The following is a 20,042-nucleotide window of genomic DNA, read 5'->3' as shown; positions in this document are numbered from 1 at the left end:
TAAATATGATTTATCGAAGAAATAATAATTTTTATTTCATTTATATCTGTTTCTACAATATTATTAAATATGATTTATCGAAGAAATAATAATTTATTTGAATTAAATTTAGATACGAACATTGAAACTCAGGTTTTCCTAATCCTGTACATACATTTTCTAAAATAGATCTCGGGGTGTTGGGCGAGGTTTCATTTCTTTTTTTCTTTTTTTTAAATTTAATCGCCTGTAAGTTAAGACAATGTTGCCACAGTACAAGCATGTTAAGTTTTTTACTAACCCTGCGCTCATTTTAAAGGGGTTTAGTGAAGCTGCTTTATGCCTCTTTTTCAAGTCTTTAAATCGGGACACGTTTGGCTCCGGTTGTGACTAATAAAGTATCGCATGTTATTGTGGAACACTCCTACTTAGGCCGGGAGCCAACAAGACAGTTAGGGGTTTTACAAGGTGTAGCTCCTCAAATATCCTGTACGAAATATAATAGCTTACAGTTTCCTTTGCGAGTTACTGGCGGTTCCGTAGGATTTACGATGTCGGTTTCGACCGCGTTATAACCGTTAGTGGTGAAAGGAAGCCGTTTATATGTTAAACCAAAGCGTTGGATGCGTTACAGGTGCCGGCTTAGGACCCTTAGAGTATTTTATTTCTTCTTTCTCTTATCATTATCTTTATAGTCTCGAGGGTTTTAGTTGTGTTCCGGGTCGTATGGGATTGGACTAGACGAACTGTCGGGGAAAATGGGTCAAAGTTCTTAAGTCATAATTTTCTTAGATATGTTAGTTACAGTTATATCCTAAGAAGTTCTCTGAAAGGTTTTTATGACTAAAAAAACTAAACCGAAACTACACTAGATGACTATTACAACTAGTTGAACACGTTAATAGATCTACTAGTTCTGGCTTTTATGATTGTATTTACATTAATTGAATTTTTTTATTTTATATTGATAAAATAAAAATATATATCATAAGTGGATATAATAATTGAAGGAGTTGCTCTTCAAAGTATCGCTGGTCCGGAAGACCCAATATAAAATAAATTAACTTTATTGTGTTGGCGGGTTAAATAACGCATAATGTTGGTAAATTTTTGAGCCCGCCTATACTATGATGTCAATTTCTAAAAATTTTATTTGTGTTATTATTCGTCTGGAGCAATGACATTTCTTTCATGCTCGTAAGCGAGTTTACACTTTCATGCATAGATAAATAATTTTTAAAATATCCTTTTTGTTTAAATGTTCTTATTTGAGAGAAAAATGTATGGCCCTACGCACAACATTCAAAGCTTGGATCTTTTGAATACAATAGTAATAATAGATTTATCTGATTATTGTTGACATGATTCACGTTTACAAATAGTTTTTTTTTTGTAATTCATTGAAGGCTTGCCACTTCAATCTTGTAAATTTTTTTATTTCCCTGCCGCTAAAAAGTTTTAAATCAGTTCTACTGGGAAGCTTTGTTTTGTATTGATTTTGTCAAATATTTTCCTTTTTTTTTTTTTTTTTTTTTTTTTTTTTATAAAACAGTTTTGTTGTTTTACTGAGTATATAAGTATACAATCCATCGCTCATTTATTGAAATAACTATCAAGTTCTGAATTAGTGAGTGTAAAAAAAGTTATGAAGAAGAGGGACGACTACCCTCCTGGAGATTAACCTCCCCGCTTGTGCGGACATTTATCGAATGTTCTAATTAGATTTGTTTATCTATGACTATATAGTGAAAGCAAATGATTTCTAAATAAGACAAATTTTTTGTTTGTTTTAATTTTAATTGATTTATTCGTAATAAAAAGAGTGAAATAGCCCCGTGGATAATTGGATTATTTGTTTATGAATTCGAGTAAAGTTGTGGAATAATTTTTTTTTATTTCGCCCGTGGTTCCGCTTTGTGATTCGAAGGTCCTCTAATAGCCCACCCAACCACCAACAATAAAGTTGGTACCTGACCCCTGCATCAGTACCTGATTATTTGATTCCATAATGTTACTTTATAGACCGTTAAATGACAAAAGTAGAAACTTTCAATGTAATAACCAAATCTTAATTTAGATGTAAGAAAATTTCTGTTCTGAATTAGTTGAACTTAAGTTTTGAAGCGGAAGAATCATCTGAAATGATCGATCTCATCCATAATTTCAAGAAATAAACAAAGCATTATCCAACCTAGTTAAAATGAACATTTATAACTTTCTATTTAAAATTCTGTCTTTTTCTGGGGAAAAAAAAAAAAAAAAAAAAAATGACAACTTGAAGAAAGATGTCCTTACCTGCAGTTGAATTCTCGCTCCCCCATGCACATCTCGAGACACTCCTGCCTTGATGTAGCTGGGTGGCGCTTCCTGGAGTATCCTGAGAGTTTGTAGCCTTGCACACGGTCGAAGCACCATGCCTTCTCGCAAGGTTTGATACCAAGGCATATCTTCTGGGCGTAGATGGTGAAGACGGGGAATTGCGACTTGGTCAGTGCCCCTGTGGGTAAAATTACTGCGATTAGTGGAAGCAATTAACAGTGAATTGTGGGAATGTTGACATATTAAGCCTAGTGTATAACATTACTAAGAAAGAATTTATAATTTGAAATATAGAGTTTGTTTACTTTAAAAAAATCGTTGGATAGGTTACTAACTTGGTATTACATCGATGTTAAAATGGCTATTTGAACAGTACATGAATTGTTTCAAAATATAGTGCTATATAGTTTACTGAATAAGATTATAGAGAATTACTTGAAATCAGATGTAATTTGAAGTTGTTAAACTAAGGTATAAGTACTGCTCTCAATAAATAATTCTATCCGTTACAACCTCAATGCTTGGAACTGAATGACCTTTATTACTGCGTGAATTGTATCTCGACGAGAGTGGCACGGGACCTAGCTCTTTTAATGATCATGAAGGCTGTGCCTATTAAACCCCCATCGGTCATCGAGTGAAATGCCCAGTCACGCCCTCCGGTAATCTCCTTCCTACGGAGTTGTTCCGTTGGACCCGGAGGTGGAAGTGTCGCCGACAAAGGGCACGAGTCTGGGTCAGTGTTCTGTGTCCATTGGCCGCCTACGTTAAGCAGGACCGCTCCGTCGATTTGGTTTGTATTGGAAACAGATGTTCGGCCCACTGCCCGTACGAGATGTCCTAGTTCTTTCCTCCAATGTCGTATATTTTCGCGTTCAGGCTTGTGATGAGGAGGAGAGGGGGAGATAATGCTACATAGCCAAGATTAGAATGAACGTCCAAGGATATGCATATGGTGTGCTAAATGTTCTGGATAAACATCAACGTTGGACAAATGAGTCAGCAAAATTCACATCACATCCTTTGTTTCTGGAATATTGGATGTTTACATAACAGCTGCAGTAGTGTTTGTGCCTCTGTCCCGACCCTAATGGGCTATTCAGCTGCGTTTGTTTGCTATCAGCAAATATTCTAAATACTCAACCCTGCTGTTCGCTGTCATATATCATCACACATTTGTTTACTTTATTTTCTTATTTATTTTGTGTCTGCAAACAACAGGGATAGCAACATTACAAACGAACAAAAAATGACTAAAAAGAAAATATCTGTTAGTTCTTGTAGAATAAATACATCATGTATTCTGTGAGGTTAAAGTGGTATGAAAATAACTCACTGTTTTTTGTTTAACGCTTCGCTATAAATTATATTTTTACTGTATATACTAAGATCATTTTCACATTATATCCATTTAGATGTTTATCTCTGATTTAATATCTTGAAATATGATTTATTATCCAGGGTAATATGCAGCACACTCTCCCAGCCTCCATTGGTTTCAATGCCAGTGACGAGGAAACATCATTTTCCTCACCCAATGACAGGTTATTACTGTCATAATATGTTTGAAGTACGCAGTAAAGTTTCAGGATTACGTATTTAACATGTAATTTCTCATCATTAATTCTACTACTATTCAACTTATCGAATTAAAAAAAAATGAAATCAGCTTGAGATTAGTTATTAAATTAAAGCTAAGAATATTAAGATTTTTTAAATCTATGCACTATTTTTCTAATGCGCGATACTTTTTCGGACTTGAGGTGTTATATAACATGTAAGTTATATGAAAATATAAATTTTTTTTTACCGATTAGATCAGTTGGTAGAAAGTTAAGTATCAATTTATGAGTTCTATTGAGTGGGAGATATTTTCTTTTCTTATTTTTTAATGTTTTTTCTATTCTTATTTTGACCATCCATGAATAAATACGTTAAGCTTTAATACCCTGCTTTAAGCCTGCCACTATTATTTATCCTTCATAAATATATTTTAAAAAGCTAGTGAGAGTTCTTTATTGCTTGTAATATTTTAAAATTAATTACAAACGGATCTACCCTTTCACATTTTTTCTTTTAAATATGATTTATTTTGATAGTTGTTGAAACACTTTTAAAGTAAAAAAAAAAAGCAACTGTAATCTTGAGATTAAAAAATCTTCTTCATGAGACATCTTGCATTGTTTTCTTTTCGTCCTAGCATAAGGATGACATGATATTCTCTCGTGTATTTATTGTAAAAATTTAAAGATATTTCCAATGGGATTGAACAAAAGTTAATGACAAGAATTCAAATTTGCTATATTTTTTGTCTCTCCCGTTTGGAAGCTTGACTATCCAATAACTTAGAGACCGAAAAATTTGCAGTATAAATACCTACATCTTGCAGTAAAAACTCAGAATGTGTATAAAACACTCAAATTCTGCAATGATTAATTTTATCGTTTGCAAACATTCATAAAACTACTTAGTTACTCTGACTAAAAACCTAAAAATTTGTCCATAATTGTAAAGCTATAAGGAAGAACATAGTATTTAACATTTATAATCCAATTATGAAGACTGAAATTCAATTTTTCAACGTCTTAAAACTATGTAAATTTTAATATGGAATACATTATGTAGAAAGGAATATTAAAAATATCCTTTCGACATTTCACATATATTTTCAATTATTTACTTACATTCATATATATCATTAACAATTAAATTTACAAGTCGAAGCAGAAACACTTTTAAAAAATTAATAAAAAATAAATACGTATGGTCATATCGATCACATAATTTTTTATTTTTTTTTATTTTAAATAGTTAAGGTTATAAAATGTTAAAAACAAAAAAATATGAAATTTATAGTCACAGCAAAGTCTGACATAAGAATTAAGAACAATAACACTGAATGATTTTTTATATCGAACTTATATAGTTAGGTCTTTTTCATAATTATCCCGACGAAACTATTGGTTAATACGTTTCCAAAAGCATTTATAACTTGTGTTTACTTATTTTGTTTTTTTTATTAACATTTAAGTTGTCTCTTTTTATGTCAAGTAGCCATATTTTACCTCAAATGTGTCAATTTTAAGCTATCAATTAAATAAGGAGAAAATGAAAAAAAAAAAAAAAAGAAGAACAAATGACGGTATACATACACCTATATGTGTGTAATATAAGAAAGGATTAAATTGCATTAAATTTCATGAAACGAAAATCAAAATTTAGTCCAAAAATAATAAAACGTGAAAATTTTTATAGAAAAATCCCAAAATGTGCAAAATAAAATTAGTATTATTTGAATGTCTTTTCTATGATTCGAATTTTTGTTTCTACTCATAGCGAATGAGAGGAAGAGACCCATCGCAAGGACAGTTTTAACCACTGTGGAAAATGTTTATTTATTCCGTTACATTTCAGTAAAAACTTTGGAAACAGATTGAAGCTAACAATAGCTCCACAATAACAATTCAGATAATAATAACTCGTATTTCGTAAGGTTATTAACCATCTCAAATAGAAAATAATCTGATAACTTGTTGATTATTTTATAGTAAGGTTATTTTTTTTTTAAGCCAAAATATTATTAGATGTTATTTCTTAGTCCATCTACCTTAAGTAAACGTTTATTATAAATTTTAATTGTATTCACTCATATTGCAATAATATTTTCCTTTAAATTGAGTTTTTAAATACTTCGTTGATTTTCTATTTATTCTAGATTTTAAATAATATTTAATTCCGATACCCTTTGATAGTAATATTTTAAAAACATTTTCTGTTGCAGGTGAGTTTTTATCATTGATTAAAAATCAAGTAGAACTTGTGAGTACCGATTTTTTTAATCTACTTTTAATATAATTTATATTATATTTTATTTATGTAATGTACGAAATGTTTTTATTTGTTATGAATGAATTAGGTTATTTTTATGTTACTGGTGAATATATCAGTTTTGTTTTTACGTTGTTTTCAGTTAGTTTATTTACATTATGTTTATTTATACCGTGCCAATGGTGCATTAATAGTTTATCTAAGTTAATTGAAATCTTTTTCTTTTTTTAAAATAATTTTAAAGATATTTTTAATAACGCATTTAGATATAATTTTTTTTTTATTCAAGAATATGTGTATTTATTATTATTAATATTTAGAAGAATATTTTCAGAAAATTATTATTTATTCTAAATTTTGTTAAAAAATAGGCGTTAAGTAAATTAAATAAAATTTTTTTGTTAAATAAAAATAAATTTTTCATGTTGTAGGTCTACCGATTGTGATACGTACGATTTAATTTTTTCCAATAGATATTCATACATCTCTTTGAGACTGAATGAACCTCTTTATAAATCTTATTCCTTAAACAAAAAAAAAAAAAATGATAAATTGAAGCTTTGCTTACAGATTCATAAGCTGGAGACTCTAACTTCCCAACACACAACCAGTTTATTTCAAACGTTGTATATGTTATTATATTAATTGCCCTTAAAAGTTAAATTTATGTATTATTTTTTATTTAAGGTTGAGTGGTCATTAATTTTTAAGAAATTGAAATACTCCCTAGAAGATTGAATTCTCTTTTAAACATTTATCTTTTCTTTTTTTCTCCTTCATCGGGTCGTGCACTTTGAAAAGCTAATTATTTGGAAATAACGGAAACGCCGAGTCCATTTAGTTCCAACCGTTAGATTTCTAACTACCACCTTCCTAGGAATTTTCCTTATTGTGTACTTTTACTGCATTCTTGTTCCTCATGACGGGTGGCGACTCGTTCACGACCAGGATCAACGACGTACTGGATAACCACGGAGTATTCTTCTGGGGTCAGGACGCTCCTAGAGATAGGACTGTATCTTAAGTGCCCGGTAGGAGAACTAGGTAATTGGAAAGTCAGGTAACGAGGAAAAGGTCTCGTGCGCTAGAAAAATCATTGAAGATCGTTTGTTTTAGATGTAGAGGTAAATTTTTAATAGTAATGGATTTACTTGGGAAGAAGAGCGGACTTTGTTGAAAGGAGTGCAAGTTTCACTTGGTACTTAGAAGGTCGGTTCCAGTGAGTTCACACCGATCGCTTTCTTCGATCTGCCGGTGCAATGCATTACTTCACCGGCGAAAGTAGTCTATAACCGTATTAGCTGGTCTATATCTACTTCTGCTTCCTGGCTCTCCTATATCAGTATCTATATCTATCTTAGCTCTGCTTATTATGTAAACAAGAAAATATGATCAATAATCAATAATCAATTTAGGTGTTGATCAATTCCGCTGAGAGGTAGTAAATACCAACCTTATTAACCAATAAAATACTTTATATTTAACACGATTTTGGACTTGCATTGCAAACAATCAAGCAACGGATAAATTGCATAGTTCGATATTTTAATGGAGGAATCCAATTAGGCCTATCTTAAAGATAACGTAGCACTAGGAATATAAAAAAGGAACAAGTGTGGTGGAGGAAACATGTGACGAATCTGTTGGGGATCTAATTATCTCGTAAAGATTACAAGATTACAGATTAACTATAAATTCAATTTAATTTATAAATTTAAATGGTTTTAACATATAATACGTACTTTAAATTAAGCTCCTCACAATCCTATACTTTAGCATGTTAGCACTTTTTACATTTATAACAATATCATGAATACTTCTGGTACTGTGGGAAACGCTAAGATAAATCTTATGAATTAGGAATGTGCTGTGACTTACGATTAGTGGTTTATAAAATTTTATTTCATGGAGTGCGTTTATCCTTATTAGTGACATAAACTACTTTATGTTTTTTTAAAATTATAATGTTATCCATTTTTAAAGCTTTTAAATGCTACTTATTTGGATGTTTAAATTCCTGATAATAATTTTTTGTACACTTAATATTATAATTGGAAATCCTTTAGCTTATCCTGCATCTTTAGTGATCCTTAACAGATGAATGTCATTCCTTCGGCTCACGAACATTTTCATTCCTTTTTACATATTTTCAGGTCATAATATTTTACATCCTTAGGTTGTTTCTAACTCGAATAGCTAATAGGAAAGTATAGGTGTGGGAAAGGCCTTAATAGCCCGGTTCCCAAGCTCAGTGATTAGAAAACCCTCCGGGATGATGCGCCGTAATAAGCAGCAATTATTTAATTTTGGCACTTTGACTGATGGACCTTAAATGTTATGGCTTGTATTCATCAAAGCCCTCCTGCTAATAAGGGCGATATTACCGGAATGGGGCTATTCACTTTAGCCAGTGGGCTACCATGTGGGGTGCATTATATGAAACAGCGTCCGGCCATTGTGTTTGTAATAAAGGTTCCGATGTTTTTATCTTTTAATTTCTTAAAGAGATTTAGGAAACGAAAATAATTTATTATTCATATCTTATAAAATTCACCTCGAATTTTAATTATTTTTAAATATCAATCTATTTTAAATTTAGTTTATATATAATATATATAACCCTACTAGCTTTAATAGTTGCACAACTTAGAAAAAAATATATATTATTTTTTCTTTAACTTTCTCCATAGAATGTACCATAGTTTCGAATTAACTTGACAACCCTACTAACTTCGGTATAGTCTGTACAAAGACTCCAGTAAAGAATGTAATCCAAGTCTTCAGTGTTATCTCTGGAATTTGTCCAGTTCATATGTGCTATTATTTAAGGAAAGCAGCGATAAGTCATTCGAAAGGATATATTTAATACAGTAATTTCGATTTCTTACTTCACTGTGGTGCTGAGTACATTTCCACTAACTTTATAAACAATACAATTAAAAAGGTTCTCTCTATTAGGATAATTACAACATTTAAATTTATTTTCCTAAAATAGTTTAACTGTATTTTTTGTAAAGCTAGTGGAAATATACTTTGCACCACTTTGAAGTAAGCTAACAATTTTATTATTCATGAAATATATTGATTTATTCTTTTCAGAAACTCGTTAAGTTTTATTTCAAAGAGGAATTTTTTAAAAAGATTACATAATTATAGAACAAATAAAGCTAAAAACGACCATTTAATTTGTTCCAGTTCCTTTTCCCTCGTTGATACGTAAATATAAAAACTTAATGACTGATTATAAAAAAATTGACTAAAAGCAGCTTTAATATGTCTGCAATAGAATGTAAGAAAAAAAAAACTTAGTTTAGAAAAAGGATTATACAATTCTCGTAAATTTATGAAATAACCGATTTCAGTTTTAAAATTGGAAGTAAAAAGAGTTTAACACGCTTTAGAACTTGGTTTTTACCGGCATTAACTCAATGTTTAAAGTTTGTCTTGAAAACAATTTCCTTGAGAGGTTACATAAAACTCGATAATTTAAATAGCGAGGGAGGGGGGGGGGGAGAGGCTTCTAACGGGTAAGAAGCATCACTAATCAGAATTTATAGAAAATATCGGCTTATATTTTGAGGTTTTTTTTTTTTTTTTTAAATGAGAAAAAGTAGTAAAACTTTGTTTACACCTTAATATCATTAATGGCCATAATAATTTTTACTCACAAATTTAAACGTCCTTTCGTGATTTATTATTATGTTGGGATCTTTTGTACTGTCATATATAATGTTTAACCCATTTCTTGAAGACGTCGTGTCAGCTCGGATTTTCACCCTTTTTAACCGGCTATTCTGGGTGTGAAATGTGGATTTCTGGTTCTGTTGAAAAATGGGGGATAAACGATCCTTTTCATAAAGCGATCCGTAGAGGTGGGTCACCTAATTGCCCGACGGTATGTCCTCCGGTTAAGGGGGTCGGAGCGGGACGGTCGTTTACGGAATTGAGCCGCTTTTGATAAAAGTTTCTCGTTCTGCCGTGTTCATGTTGTGTTCAATTCGTGCTTTTGATGGCTACTTAGCGGAGGAACTGCCGATCTTGTAAAACTCCTAAGAATTAGCTTTGTTGGGTCAGAAATAGTTTGGAAAATTTGTTCTTAAACCGCCCCAAAAAATCAGCTCATTTGGAAATTTGTGTTTGTGTGGAAGAGTTAAAGTGAAGGGACCATAAGAGAGTTTTGATAAGCAATACAACCGATATTTATTATTTATTATTAGAATTTTGCTTCCATATACACTTCACTATGGGTCTTTAATCACGTTTTCGGATTGTCGAGAGAAACACTTGTTAATATACTCTACTAGATAAGTATAAATATTTAATATACCAGTTAAAGTAATTTAATTAGAAAATATAAAAAAGGGTAACAAAACATTTTTAAAAAAAAAGAAAGTTTAACATTTACTAGATCGATGATAGGAATTATAAGACTCATAGATCAGGGACAACAATCTGCCAATGGATAATACATAACTGTTTACCGCCAAGTAACTAATTTATTCTAACCGCAGTGGAAGGTCGAGATTTATCTGTGAATCCGTTACGAAATTAAAGTTAACCTTCCGGTCTCTACAAAATTCCTATAGTGGAAAACGAACAGGATGTCTTGATCACTTTTTCACTAATAAACCACAGACATTCAATGAACATGGGATTATTCAGCTGTTGGAGAGATGGGATAAGGTAATCGAAAATAATGGACATTACATTGTAAATTAAAATAAATATTATGTACAAAATATTCTTAGTTTTCTTTCACCCAAAAAAAACAGAAAGGACTTTTTTGCCAATCCTATATAATTGTATAAATGTTCACTATTTTATCGGTAACAAGAGGAGCACAAAATTCTCTTGCTTGAGTTTTTTCCTGTTAGTGCATATAAATGCACTGACTGTGAAATAGTCCCTTGGGATATAAAAGAGGAATGGCATACGATAAAGTACATGGTATTACAGACCGTTTTAAAGTAATAGAAATAGCAGAGGTATGAGCTATTTGTGTCACTGGCACGCGACATGATTAGAGGCAATTTTTTTTTTTTACGATCCCATCCTTGCAGTGTGAATATTGCTCCAGTTCCGTTGCAATTGTAGTTACAGCTCTGATTCTCCTTTTCTTTTATTCCCGTCCTCAGGAAAGGCTTTGTATTAATTGAAATCGATAACCGTTACTCCTCCTATGTAATGTTGTTCGTTCTCTTCTCTTTAACTTTACATTTTCCCATTTTATAAAAATAAAAACTTAAAACCACTTTTCCATAGGATCTTCTATGGTTGAACTAGTAATCAGTTAAAGTATTTCTAAAACAGTTAGATTAAAGTAATCTTTTTTGAAATAAAAATTCTCTATAACTCTGAGAATATGCTGCTGGAAAAGAAAGCCAATAAGTACATCTGAGAAATGTTATCTTCATTTGGTTTATCGTTTTTAGATGTCGGTGTGCTACCGCTGACCTTCATTCATATGATCTTATCTATTCCGGTCCCTTGATACTGATATGTAAATAACCTTTGGACTTGGTTTTGGAATCCGCTGATGCTATCGTAGAATTACTATTTATTATTTTTTTTTTTAAGTAAATAAATATTAATTTTTCGAAAAATGTGTTGAAGTTAATAATTAAAAATAAATCCAAATGCATCATAAATTTGTGACTTATACATCAGTTTTCCATTAAGGTTGGTAAGTTCATTCTTGGAGCATCTTATAATTCTATTACCTAGGGCCTGCTTCGTGAAGTTTGAATGAAATGTGTCCGTGCGCTCTCCCAATACTAATCAGAAAGTCATGGGAAACATCGAACCTGGTCGGTTTGTTCTTAGGGGTGCCTCCCATATTAATTAAACTCTTCTATTTTGTATAGTCCTTTAGAATTTCGTTAGATGTAGTGAATATATTTTATTTATTCTTTAGGAAGTATCTGAAGTTTTTTATTTGCTGGAGCATTTAAACTCCAAATATTGAAAATTCCTATTATATTTCGGTTCGCAGAGTTGGAATATTTGTGTTACTAATTTAGTTCTCTGTTAAAGTTTCCAGAAATTGTATCAGAGGAGGAAACCTTCATAAGGGTCTGTATTTGAATTAATTTTTTCTATCTTTCTAAAAAAAATGTTTTACTGATTATATCAACGAAGACAGGGATCTTACTGTTTTACCCTGTTGTCCTGACCATTCAACATTGTCTGACCAGAAAGATTTGCAAAGAAAATTGCCCGCGGCCAGATGTTATTAGAATAGAACCCTTTCGTTTTAGTTATTAACTTTCCTTACTTAATATGAAAGATATAACGTGAAATTATTTTTAATTAAATTTTTCTTTTCGATCGCGCGATATTTTTTCGGAGATTTATATGAACGAAATTGGTAGACACCATACTTAATTAATTTTAAGGAAAACTCTCAAGCTTATTTTGAAGCACGATTACTATTCTGCATGTTCATTTCCCCCATTGGCTTGGAATTGTGCATTAGGAAGAGAAAGGGCGGTGCGTGGACCTGCAGACTTGTGCAGCTGGCTACATTCAGTGACTCAGCTCCTCAAGAGAAATTACTGTCAGCATCGCCGGCCGGGGCCCCTCTGATCTCACAGTTCGTTATTCCTTACTACCGCCTTTTATCCGTCCCCTTTATCCGATTTACTCCCTTATCGTCGTTAGCATGGGCTATGAAAGTAGGTCCTCAGGGTTTAGAAATTGCTATCGATCCTAGGGGAAATAGTGTTTTGGGGGCAGGATTTCCACCTGTATGCGGGTAGGTGTTGGGCCCACGATAGAGCCGGTGTTTGATCTCAATCATCGCCACTTAATAATATTTCTACCTAAGAGTTTTGCACGGCTATGAGTATTTGTGTTTATAAAATCAGACATGGTTATACATTTTTTTTTATTTAATAAAATCATACCTGCCATAAGATTGAAGACAACTAGCGAATCTGATATATTAAAAAATATAAGAATGGTAGGATAGAGGCCAGTACACGCTGATACCTCTTCCTGACTTTCATTAATTAGCTAAGGAGATCCCTCATTCAGCTCCTTTTTTTATATCTTGTACAATCTATTGGGGTCGGAAAATTTGTCTCTAAATGTCTTGTATGATGTTTTAATATGGCCTTGTAAACTAGTTATGTGTTCTATGTTGTCATCAGAAAATTGACAATCAGGGTATTGATAACCAATTTATATTACAATTATAATGTATTTTTAAATATCTGAGAGAATAGTGTTCAAACTACGTTTTTGCAGATTTATCTGCTAATTTCTAAATTTAATAAGACTAAGTCAAAGAATCTTAATTTTAATTACTTTGACTTTACACCAAAGATATCTGATATGAGGAGCAAAATAAAACATAATTATTTCTGTTACGTATGGTATTGAAACTAAATCTTTCATCCAGCTCACGAAGTGTTCAAAAAATTAAAAATATATGTATAACTTATTCTGTTCAAATTTTATTAATAATACAGTCTTAGTTTTGAATGTTCTATTTATTTCTGAAACTAATCAAAAACATTATTTTTTACAGTAAAATAAAAAAGCATCCTATCTTATTATGAGAGCAATAATTAAAAATTTTATACAATTAAATATTTTCTGAAGAAAATGTTACTAGGACCTGGTCAACGATTGTAGGCTTAGCGGTGTTTGAAGGATAACATTTATTTTGACCGAATGCTACTACTTCACTTAGGCAGCTACTCAAGAACTATTCTCATCTGGAACGAGACGCTTTGAATCATCCTTACCCAGTAGTCGGCAAACTTAAGAAGTTGAAGGGCATAGTTTAACGTTAAAGGTGTCAGAAAATAAAAATAAAGGGCCTTATGAAATATATTTGTATTAATAATTTTTTTAAATAGTTTTTTTAATGACTATTACATCATTATGAGGCGTTGCGTCTCAAAACCATCCATGTTAATTTTTAATTTTTTTATTTATTTCATTAATAGTTTTGAAAATAAATTATTACAAAGCAGGATAAAGGAAGGATTTCAAAAGATGGAATTCATGTTTTAATTAATTTTGGAATATAATATAATAAAATAATAAAATTTGGAAATGGCCTCGTTTGGTTTAGGAATGAAACGCCTCCTATGTATATTTTAAGTATTTTAATAAATGCGAACAATGTGGTTAAGTTTCTTTAGAATGCAAGTTCCCACCGGGTTTTGGTTTCCCAATTGATTTTTTCAAATGTTATTTTAGGAAAACTTTTGTTCACAAATTTGCATATTTCGAACCGAAGATTAAAGAAACGCCAGTCCATAATTTTTGAACTGGTTTGAATATTCCATACTAGCTGACAATATGATGCCAGTACGGGTTTTTGATGTATTCGTTATGAATGACTGGATTTTTTTTTAGTTGATTATATTAAATTTTTATAATGCTGAAGGTGAAGAAACTTCCTATTATAATTTATTATTATTCTATGTTTTGTACTTGTGGGGATTTACCCCAAGATAGTGAAGGTACTTTAAATTGAGTTTTAAATAATATAGTTTTCAAAAAAAAATTAAACTATATGTATATAAATGCCAAAACTTCACAATAGAAATTGACAAATATGAGGATTCAATAGTACATGAGTATGGAGCGAATCCCGAAACATTAGAAATATAGAATAATAATATATTATAATTGGAAGTTTTCTTCACCTCAGCATTTAAAAAAAAAAAAAGATTTATGAATGAAAATTATTCATGGCACAGAAAGAGGGATCTTTATTTATTTATTTTTTTTAACTTATCACATAAGTATTGAAATTTATAAAGAATACAAAAAAAATTATTTTGATATTGTACACAAACAGAAAATCATTTCATTATAAAATTGTTAGCTAACAAACTGCTTTTTTCTGTATCATTTGAAACATGCATACGCAACACCTTTGAGGAAGTTACCACGAATTAACATTATAATTAATTAATTAAGTACATTTAATATTTGATTAAATGACAGCAATAATCAATTATGTCCTTCATAAAAGTTCCCACGAGAAGTTCAGCTCTCAGGTTAATTTGCATATTGTCCTAGTTATTATTTCCTCGTAATTTCTAAAGATAATTTTACAATTATTCGTCTAAATAAAACACTAATAAATGATATTGAATTGGGATAGTAGAGATAGATCCTAAGAGATATTAGAGATAGTAGACTAATGGTACCGCTGAATGAGAATTAGCCAAGTAACGGTAAAGCCCCGACTACTATTTACTTATATACTGACCCGCCTACGGTACCGGTTCCTTCCCTAATTGCTTGTATTTAATTACACTCTTTAATGCACCCACTACATGCCTCAGCTACGGTAATGTCCGCCCTGGCGTAGATTGCAGGTGAACTACATGTACTCTTTGTCATACTTCACTGCTCATATTTTTTTCCCGGTAACGTCCAGGACAGTATTTAAAATTTCTTTAAGTACCTTCATAAACGTAATATTGATATTTACGGGTGTATTAAAATATAAAATTACATCAAATATAAATTTGATGTTAATTATACATGTGTATGATAAAAACATTAGGCGAATCTACCCATTGATAGAAATACAATAACATTTCGAGAGGAGATCTCGAGGCCATCTTCTTTTCAGACGCTTAGGAGGATTATCAGGTAATTGATGGGGAAGCCAGGCTAGAAACAAATGGGTTTAAAAATCGGTCGTTGGAAAATTTGTCATGAAAGTATTTGTATCTGGTTCTGGTCAAATCGTCAACCTTTGGGACATACATGTCCTGATGGATTGTTTGATTTGCAACAAAGTAAGGAGCATTAAGGATTTTAGATTGTTAGGATTGAATACGAGAGGAATTCGATGGATTAGTGGAGCCCTAAAACTCAATTCCCTCAGTCCAGATAATTTATTTATTAAATACCAACCAAAAAAAAGTTAAGAAAAAAATATGTAGGACTACATTAAACCCACTTTGTTAAAATAAAAATAAAAAAATTGTACACTCTCCATATTTTTCCTCCATATTATTGAAATTATACGTTTTTATAAATATCACTCCTGGTAGTATTTGTTATAAGTCTAGGTCCTTTTTTTACATCTTGTATTGTGTTACAGATTATAAATAAGTTAATAAATGTAAATTATATAGGGAAGGGAATGAATTGACAGTCCAAAGCTTTCCTGTAGATTAAAATAAGCCTGAGTCTTATTGCTTATTTCTTGAACAGAAAGAATATTTCCCAATGGGTCAAGCTTAGAGCTAATTAAGTTTAATGTTTTATTGTTGATACGAATAACTGTTCCCCTGACATCGGCTATAATTGTAATGTATGAGAATGGTAGATGTCTAATGGGGGATTTCTCGCAGAGTCATTCTGGTTTTGTAATTTCGTCATTCAATGATAAATAAAAACGTAAATCACTAACGGATATAGTAAGTAATGTATTTATAATAAAAGAATTTTTGGCAAAAAATTTCTTAATTGCTAAAGGAAATAGCATTTAGCATTTAGTGTAACCAACCCGTGACAACAAAATATTCCTCAGAAAGGGTTGTATTTAAGCGGATACTAATAAGGGTGTAAGCTGTCGAGGCACGCATGACAATTAGCCACACGCGATCACGTACTCGTGATGCTCGCATAGCTACCGCCGGCATGCTCCATTGCTATGTTAAATAAGTTAAATTGCTATATTTATTGCTATTAATTGGTAAATTAACAATGTTTTGTATTGTTTCTAATTTCAGCAAAAATACAGATATTGTTTTTAACTAAGGTTATTAAACTTAGTTTTACTCTCAAAACTTCTTATATTACATTCTTTTAAAGCTATGTATAATTTTTTTTTAAACGGAGGAATTCTAAATATTATTTCTACGCATTCCGTTTCGGCTGTGCTAGAAATATGTGAAATGGAGCAGTTATTCATCTGATGAATTATAACGGATTGGAATGTTTTGAATAATATCATAATCTCATTATCATAATATGTATTAAGGGATTCCTAACGGTAGAGCTAGGCTGTGTGGAAGACGTATGGATTGTCGGAAGGAATCTACCGAGCTAGTTCATGATCCTCGTGTTCGCGTGTTCATCGGTACTTCTGTTATACAACTTACTTCTTATATTACTGGGACTTGTTTAGCCTTATTATTTATATTTTGAAGCATTTGACTATGTGTGCTTTTTGATCCGTTGTGGCCCGCGAGATGCTCATTTAAAATGCATCTGAGGGTTTGATCCTGGGCAGATAACGGGACGAAACGGATCCTATTACTAATTCATGAAGTAATTAAGATAAATATATTGCAAATGAATATATACATTTATACTATCTTAGGCTTAGGGAGCAAAAGTTGACTAACACTCGAAATGTTAAAAATTATGAGATTTATTTTTTGTTTTATTCAGGACACTCCATTACTGATGCTTTCGCAAATCGAATTTTTAAAATGCAATTGTTGTTAATAACAATAATTGTTCTCTAAAGGTTGTTATGTGTTATATCGGCACTATTACTCCTATATTATCTTCGAAGTACATCTCGTTGGAATTACTTTCAATTTGAGTTATTATATGCTTACACTGGCAGATAATAACCAACTAAATGGATATTATGTAAAAGTTATGTTTTGATATGTAATGATTTTGGCTTCAACGCTTTAATTCCTTAAAATGTAGCGTTCCATTTTGAATTGGAGAACGGTTTCAAACCTATTTGCCCTTTTGTAGAGTTGCTATATCACTATTAATTTTTTGAAAGCAAATAAATAATTAGTAATATTTTGTTATAGTTCTTAGCTGAAGTCACCATGTTGTAGAAATGATGAAAGAAACAACTGGACCCGTTTCCATCCCTAAATTATTGACTTGTTCCCATTGTTCTTAGGTTCTGCTGGGCGCCTGTTTCCCTGTCGTGACGACTTGTAATATTATAGGCCGTGTAGATGAAGAGATGTGACTCTTGCGTCGATAGGGGTACGCCTTGGACCGGTCCGAGGCACCCGTTACGGTGACCTGTCATATAGCCTGTGTTGGATTGAGATCCTTCTTCATCTTTGTTGTGATTGATGATCCTTGTAGTCACGGACCTGCCTCACGGTTCTACACTAACATATTGTGCATTGGCTCTTAGGCCGAAGGTGAATCTCAACTGTTATTGCTACTAATTATAACTAAATTTGATTTTAAAGTGGTAAAATGAGTCTACGTATTTGTCTACTAAAGCATTGTAGATTTGGCTCCTAGTTGCTCAAAATGATTCTTTCAACGGTCTATTTTTTTTATTATTTCCCAAATTACTACAGGTCTTCTGTTTAATAAGCGAAGTCAAAGGTACTTTAGAGGAAGATTTGTTTTTTAAAATACTCATTTAAGCCCTGTCAGGGTATTGCATTGAGGAAAAGACTATTGGCTATTTAATTGTACTTTGCCATGCCAACTTAAATCAAAATCGTTAGTCGTTTTCGAGAAAATCGAAAAAAATGAATTCTATAAAGTGGTACTTCTGGTCTGTTGATTTTATCGGGTTCACTTGTTCTGACTTTGCACCGTCAAACAAAATCTTTGATACTTCCATATCTTTCTTCTGTTTGGTTTTCTTATTCGACTATTTTACGTGTTATTATAATTATGATTCCGAATAGTATTTCTGATATGCTCTGATGTTACTAGACGAATTTCAGTGTCCTTTATTATGTCTTTGTCAGATGGCCTGTATTGAGTTAATATAGATTTTATTTTTTTTAAATTGATTCATATCACTATTGATCCTCATAAATATGTACTCGTATGGTATTTAATAATTTTATAATTTTCTTGAATTCTTTTAATTCTATTTCAGATTGAATCAGGTTTCTGTTTTTTTCTCCTTGGAAGTGGGTTTAGTTGTATGAAGCGAAAGTTTTTTTTCAGTTCATGCTTTTCTCTGTATCTGGCAAAACGCGTTGAAGTTTAATGAAGAACTTTCTGATACTGGACTTGGCAGTGATAGTGATGGTCCTAGTTGAAGTCGACAAAGAGAGATCGCTTACGAAAATAGACCTTGCTGTCAGAATAGACCCCTTTGGGCGAGCAAGTGCGAGTAGCACATCTCCTCAGAGTTCTCCCTTCTATGAAAGATTACACGCAATGTTCCTCTTTATGGAAGTGTTCATTGGGCTTCCGCAAGGGGAAAGGACATGTAGGAAAGGCGAGATGAGGACATTGAGGACATGTACAAAGAGCGGAGGACTTTCTTCGGGACATGGGCAGTATCTAGGTCGGGCTGGCCGCTAGCCAGCCGGAGAACGGGACTCGTCGTGGGGTTGTCCTGGCATTGTGTGTCCAGTGGTGTCCTCCGGAGAGGAAGAGGGTTGGAGGTCAGCTTGTGTTAGGGCAGGATGATGGGGATATTATTTCTGCAAATTTCATTGCACATTAAATAGAAAATATTTAGCAAGCCGTTGCTTGTAATAGGAACTGCTTTACACAGTCAATATTTCCATTTGACTTAAGCAACATTAAGGTGGATCATGATTGATTTCTGTTTTCTGGTCTTGAAGGTCCATGTCTTGGTAACTTAAAATTTCAACAACTGAACTTTTTTTTTTTTTACTAACTTTTTAACAAAACCTATCAAACAGTTCCATACTGAATTTTAAAAATTGTTGTTAAGCTCATATTTTTTTTATTTTCTGATAATAGAGGTTTAAGTCAATATCATAAATTTTAATTATGTAATTAAATTTACACTGCCGGTTATTAATTATAATTAAGTGGGATCTACTGCTAGCTTTAAGAGACTAGGTTCCTCATTATCTATTCACGGTCTAACGGGCCTTGTCTTGGTGGGTTACCGTTTCCTGAGATATCGGGTTTCTGATTCCGCTGATTTCGGTTCGTTATTCTGTTTAATTGGGAAATTTAAGTTTTTAATTTAGTTTAAACAAATTCGAAAGCGACATTTA

The 20,042-nt window shown here is 31.9% G+C and overlaps 2 protein-coding genes across 3 annotated transcripts in view; one reads left to right on the top strand and one right to left on the bottom strand.

The window, feature by feature from the left end:
- The window catches only part of Atg16 (Autophagy-related 16), a 556,547-nt gene that overhangs the window by 76,101 nt on the left and 460,404 nt on the right, over positions 1-20,042 (top strand). The gene's annotated exons all lie outside the window — the stretch shown is intronic.
- The window catches only part of neo (neyo), a 213,812-nt gene that overhangs the window by 48,465 nt on the left and 145,305 nt on the right, over positions 1-20,042 (bottom strand). For both annotated transcript variants that reach the window (XM_014417416.2, XM_014417417.2), the window contains one exon: positions 2,275-2,476. In XM_014417416.2, the coding sequence (XP_014272902.1) occupies positions 2,275-2,476 (202 nt within the window). The remainder of the gene's footprint in view (positions 1-2,274; positions 2,477-20,042) is intronic.

This window comes from Halyomorpha halys, unplaced genomic scaffold, assembly GCF_000696795.3.
Source record: "Halyomorpha halys isolate HHAL.00 unplaced genomic scaffold, Hhal_1.1 Scaffold157.1, whole genome shotgun sequence".
Classification (NCBI taxonomy): Eukaryota; Metazoa; Arthropoda; class Insecta; order Hemiptera; family Pentatomidae; genus Halyomorpha; species Halyomorpha halys.
The sequence above is the reverse complement of the archived record's forward strand: the minus strand, read 5'-3'. Positions and strand labels throughout refer to the sequence as shown.